The sequence below is a fragment of the Apaloderma vittatum genome, unplaced genomic scaffold (genome assembly GCF_000703405.1).
Source record: "Apaloderma vittatum isolate BGI_N311 unplaced genomic scaffold, ASM70340v1 scaffold43077, whole genome shotgun sequence".
NCBI lineage: Eukaryota > Metazoa > Chordata > Aves > Trogoniformes > Trogonidae > Apaloderma > Apaloderma vittatum.
In genome coordinates this window covers 1-5,649 of record NW_009725334.1, presented here as the reverse complement: position 1 = coordinate 5,649, position 5,649 = coordinate 1, and the positions used below count along the sequence as shown (strand labels likewise).

The following is a 5,649-nucleotide window of genomic DNA, read 5'->3' as shown; positions in this document are numbered from 1 at the left end:
TCACAACTCATTTCTTTAAAAACAGAACTCGTGGTTAGACTGCCAGAAGTGCTTTCACAAACACTGCAATAAATAGCAGCCTTCTGAAACTGCTCTCTTAACAGCTCCCCCTTATAAGGCTATCAGCTGCTCTTTACTTGTTTTAACAGCTTTTATTTTGGATCCTCTTTACATGACAAAACAAGTATCATTTCCTGAAGGCTCAAACCTCATCGGAATTAAAGCAGTTTGAACATTGTGCAAGATCTATCAATTAAAAACAGAAGACAAATGGAACTAACTGGGTCAGAGCGTAAGAGAAAGCAAAGCCATCCTGGAAAGCTGAAGAAGGTGGGGGTAGCAGAAGGCTTCACCCAGATCTGCCACGGGAGCCTGCGGGATCCCTCACTTATTTGTGGAAGTAGCGTGAGCACACAGAAGGCAGCCTGCCACCTCTCTGTCTACCAGAGGAACTCAACTTGCTTGTTAACAAATTAACCAAAAAGTCGCCCGATAAAAATAAATACCAATGCATTAGTACAAAATTGCTTGAGGTATTACTCATGCCTTCCTGTATTCTCTGCACTTCAGAAAGGAAAAAGACAGAGGAAAAAAAAGTGCTTCAGACCTTAATAAAGCAGCACGTTCTCTCGTGATTAATAGGGATTCTTTCCAAGTGAACATATTGGTATCTGGTTTTCTCCCTACTGGTCACTGATACAGAAAAGTATAGCCATATCTGTATGGGTGTCTTCAGTTGCATTGTAAGGGCAAGTTTTACCCAAAGAAGTTTTAAATGCAGGAAAAAAAATATTTTTTTTACTTGAAAAGCTCAAGTTGCAGAAAACAACTCATTTTCAAATGCGGCTCTCTAGGTAAATAGTTGGTCTGCACACGAGAGTGTCATTTATCAGAGCCTTGGCCCAAGTGAGAGCCTGAAAAATTTCACCCTGTAAGTGCATTTCTTAACATTTCAGCCATTCATGTGTTTGGAAACATTCCAGCTGTTACAAATTTTCCAACCACAAGCACTAGATATGAAAGACAAAAGTTTTTATTTTAAATTTAACCAGTTTTTCAAACAAACAGCAACTTCAGTGTAATCACACACAAAGCACTTTCGCACGCAGCAAGTTATATCTTGCATTTGTCTATCTAAAGTTTCAAAAAGCAGGTAATTTGGTACAATCTGTAGCTAACTCCAAGCACAAGTGAACAAACACAGGCTTTGTATTTAAGGAAATTCAAGTATAGAAGGGGGAGCAGAAAGGTTTGCAAAAATGCTTAATTGGATGGAATAGCTGCCAACATTACATGTTCTATTCTCAATCCGTACAAAGAATTCAAAGAGAGGCAACGGACTGTGCCCATAGAAGAAAACTAAGAAAACCCCACACAATTATTTTTTCAGTCAGTGTTCTTCTGTGTGCATGTGCCACTTCTTCAGATTTTCCAACGATCACTTTGGACAGAAAAGGGGAGCTAAGGGAATAACGAATTGAGGACTTACCAAATCCGTGTGTGGCAGGATTACCCAATACCAGACCAACCTGAGTACTAAAGGAACTAAAACTCCTCCCCACCATGCCAGCAAACATCAGGTCTGGAAGCACTGCATGCCTCATGGCTTCTTCCTGCCTGGCTTTGATGATGAACTGGTAAGAAGGAAATTTTCTGTGAAATCCATGGAGCCAGCGGGGAAGGGGGGTGTGAATACCCCTTTACTGTAGTGCCCGTGACTTGTGTCGGTGAGAATCACTGCCTGTGTCATCAGAACACAGAATGTGATGGAGCGTCACTCAGGCCCTTAAAGAAGGGGTGCAGCAGCACCCACACAAGAGTGGTAAGCTACAAAACTACCAGCTTTTCATCTCCACCATTCTCTTGCCAGTTGGTAGGTACTCATGTAAATTCTTCTGGCACAGGGAGGACAGAAACCTTTCCAAAGTGCACAAGGAAGTTCTTAAACCACTTGCAGACTGACCCACAAGCAGCAGCAGTTTTAACAAAACCCTAGAGGTTGTATTTGTGATGCATGAAGCTCTCAGATTTATATCAAAGAATTACTTCCCACTAGATCAGGCTCCCTCCAACTTGGCCTTGAATGCTTCCGGGGATGGAGCACTTTCCAATGTGAAGTGTTGAAAGACTTTTCAGAAGTTAACCTCTATCAAGTAGTTACAGAAGGCACGTCTGGCAAGAACAGTTAATGCAGTATTTTTTATTTGCATGTATTTCAGCTTTTTCCTTTTACAAAGTTTAAATACAGTGTTAGCATCATAGCCTTGTTTAAACACCTGTCTGCCTTTTCTAGACAGGTACCATTCAAATGCACCCAGATGTTATCCACACCCGTCTGCTGCTTATGACGTGATAAAATACTTCAACCTTCATAACCTCATTCCTTAAGTTTTTGTGATCTTGGTCTTAAATAAGCATATCCAGCTTAAGTTTCTGAAAACAGAAGTTCTTTCTTTCATTTAGCAAAATCAGAGTGCAAGTCTAAATAATCATCAGGGAGACTCCTTAACAAACGTTACCTTCTTGCTGAAGAAATGGTAATTAACAAACAGATCAACAATTAAAAGCCCAGGTCATATAAAAGCTTTGCAGGTGGCATTCAAGCCATAAGATAAGGCTAAGGTTTGTTTCTGTTCTATCAGTTAAGTTATAGAAATGTTTACAAGTTATAGAAAAGTTTACCAGTGCTATAACCAAAGCTCTATGGGCATTTCCACAGGGGTTGTGAGAAGAGAACACTTCTCAGACTTAGAAATTAGCAGTAAAAAACAACCCCAACCAAACAAAAACCACTAACAAATACTGTTAAAAATTCCTGTATGAACATCTTTACTGCAGAGTACAGATATGAGTAGACTTGCAGCTGTCAAGGCAGTTCAGGTACTAGACTGAATCACCATAGACGCACAATAACCTGAGTTGTCCATTTGGTAAAGCAGCCTTCAAGAAGAAGCCTCTAGGTTTGGTTCTCTTTCAACTGAGGAAGTTTTAAAGTGAATTTTAGTGCTCAGGAGAAGATGCCAATAAATCACTTCTTTTGTCAGAGAGGGGCACCTGTGTTAGAGGCAAGCACCTCCCCGTAAACAGTGCTGTTGCGAAAGCATCAACAGCAAGCATGAGACCATCCAGGTCTCCATAGATGTTCTCCTCTCGCTCCACGCCCAGCCTGTAAGCACGCACGCTGGCGTGCAACATGACCGAGACAGGATTAACTGAAGAACATCACCAACCTGTTTGGTGTAATGTGGAAAGGGAAAATGTTTAGTTGCTATCAGCTGGCGCTGGACTGAGTGGCCCATAGAGATTACGTATACTTTTTACAGACCCCAGTCAAATCCTCTCAAGGAAATTCTTATTCAAACAATCTAGCAATGAACATTACTTTTGATTGGTTTCCAGTGACAGGATGCACAGAAACAACTTTTGGAAGCGTTCATGAAGCTTCAGGAAGAGCCTGCAGGGGTGTTAATCAACTTCATCAACCCATTATCAATGTTTAAACATTGCCTATAAACGTTTGTAAGAACCAAGAAGAGTTTTGCAGTTTGGACAGAAGTGATCTACATCCTTTAGGGCATCAATGCAGAAGGGAATTAGGCAGCAGCCAAGTATACACCTGCAAAGAAAAGAAACAAACCAAACTGTTTTATCACTTATTACATACACAAGAAGGTAAAATATATTTTCTGCAAAAGCCATCAGTAAAACCGGCGCCACGAAGCTTTAGAAAGAACACACATGGCTATGGAGTCCATTACATGAGTGTTCCAGAGCTGCTTTAAGGTCCTTTAGGACTTAAATGTAGATGTAGGCTATTCAAACCACCAAGGCTTATGCCCCAGACAGAACGAGAAAGCAACAAAGTTGAGAGCTTCTTTATTCCTTAGAGCCACAGTAAGTCATGGAAGAAGAGAAAAATAAAGTGTGAATTAGAATCGACCTACCCCACCAGGCAGAGGCCACCACATGACAGCCAAGTCAAAGCTCCTGAGCCGTACGAGAGACGTGTCACAATCGTCTGGTTACAGGAAGGGCAGCACATCTGAACTGGGCGGTCAGAAAATACTACTGGTTGCTGCACATACACTGTTTGAACTGTAACTGAGCAGAGAAATACACTGTTTACTCAATGGGTAAATACGGAAAAAAGTTAATCAGCTTCCCCTGAGCTAGAACCAGTCAGCACTCTGAAATATTTGAGGCTGAGAGCAATGAAATGCACGATGACAAAAAGAAATTACCATGGTCTCTCCTAATGGAGGAACATACTGTCCTAAGAATAAGGCAGCATTAAAAACTACAGAAAGCCAAATGCTGTTATTGATGTGAGTGCATACCGAAGGATTTGCAAGAATCGGTTCACCTTATTCCCTTCAAAAATATTTTTGGGAGGTGGGGAACACCTGTGAACCACCATCTTTCACCTTCTGCACAGCACCTGCCGCACAGCCACCTGACAGCTCCTTAACGCGAGGCACAGTCACACTTCTGAGGCTTACTGGGGGGGTTACTGGCTGGTGCAGGCTGTCCCGCGTACTGGGGAGGGCTCATTCCGTTCCAGCCTGGCTTCTGCCCAAAGTCTGGATATGGCTGAGGGAAAGGATTGCTCGTGTTGACTCCTGCTATTTCGTCATAAGAAGGTGGTGCAGATGGGACACTTGGAGCAGACATTTGCACCTAAAACATGACAAAATTGTAACAAAAGGCATTATTTATTGACGGCATGTGACAAATAATTAGGCTCTATTCTGACAGAAAGCAAGAAGATAACTAGATGAGAATTCACCTTTACCAGCATAAAATTTATTGACTTTTTTTTTTCTGATAGTATTAAATAATAATCCTGATTTCGTTTTTGTTGCTTCCTTCTCTCTTCCTCTTTCACAGAGTAGTTTTTCCACTTTTTCCCCACCACGAATTCTTCCTTTATAACTTAAAAATGCTAAAATGGGGTCATGGGGCATCCTTATTAGTATACTAAGCTAGCTGGCAGTTATTCCCAATTCTCCAAGATCAGTATTTCAGACCCCTCTCGTTCTCCTGAAAAACCAAACAGCATGACAGGCCACATGGTAGCTGCTAACTAACACGGGCCTGGTTTGTGGTAAAGCTCAAATATTTGAAGAAGACTATATCTGCTGTGATTATAAATAAATATCGAGCTCCACTTAAAGCTTTTACAACTCTCAAATACATTTAAGGTTGCCATTTTTGCTGCTTAACAAAGTTTTGCGTTAACAAGCTCACTGACTTTCATGCACCAATTGTTATTTCATTACAGAGGGTAAGAAGGCTAACCACCGCCTTTTCCCAAAGTGGAAAAATTATTGTGATTTCAGCACAAATTTTCTCTTTTTCTCCCTGCCTACCCACTTCCTATACTCTGCCCACCAACTTCTTTGTTGAAGTCTCTTATGGCATCAATGGTGGTTAATCCATCTCTCCTCTTCTTTTCCTCCTAAGGACCATCAGACAGCTCTCCAAGAACCATACTCTATTCTCTCTTGCACATACAATCGCTCCGTATACATGCAAGTCTTTTCACTCAGTACTATATGGGAAGATCAACTTGTATTTGGATAATTAGTTCTACATTGTTACAGTAATATAGAATTAATTTTCCAAATTATAGCTTTCCAAAGCTATAAT

At 41.1% G+C, this 5,649-nt stretch overlaps 1 protein-coding gene across 1 annotated transcript; it reads right to left on the bottom strand.

Moving 5' to 3' along the window:
* Positions 1-3,507: 3,507 nt before the first annotated feature.
* LITAF (lipopolysaccharide-induced TNF factor) lies at positions 3,508-4,671 on the bottom strand. Its single transcript, XM_009872845.1, has 3 exons — positions 4,500-4,671; positions 3,945-4,101; positions 3,508-3,616 (listed from the first exon to the last, which is right to left on the bottom strand). The coding sequence occupies exons 1-3, from the start codon at positions 4,669-4,671 to the stop codon at positions 3,508-3,510; spliced, it is 438 nt and encodes a 145-aa protein (XP_009871147.1).
* Between the last annotated feature and the right edge of the window lie 978 nt (positions 4,672-5,649).

Bases quoted from the DNA above. Each gene is read 5' to 3' on its own strand.
- LITAF (XM_009872845.1), bottom strand. From the start codon at position 4,671: ATGTCTGCTCCAAGTGTCCCATCTGCACCACCTTCTTATGACGAAATA. The intron at 4,102-4,499 runs GTAAGCCTCAGA...TTCTCTGCTCAG, and splicing joins ACCAGCCAGTAACCCCCCCA to TTACAGTTCAAACAGTGTAT. The intron at 3,617-3,944 runs GTAGGTCGATTC...TTTTCTTTGCAG, and splicing joins GGTGGCCTCTGCCTGGTGGG to GTGTATACTTGGCTGCTGCC.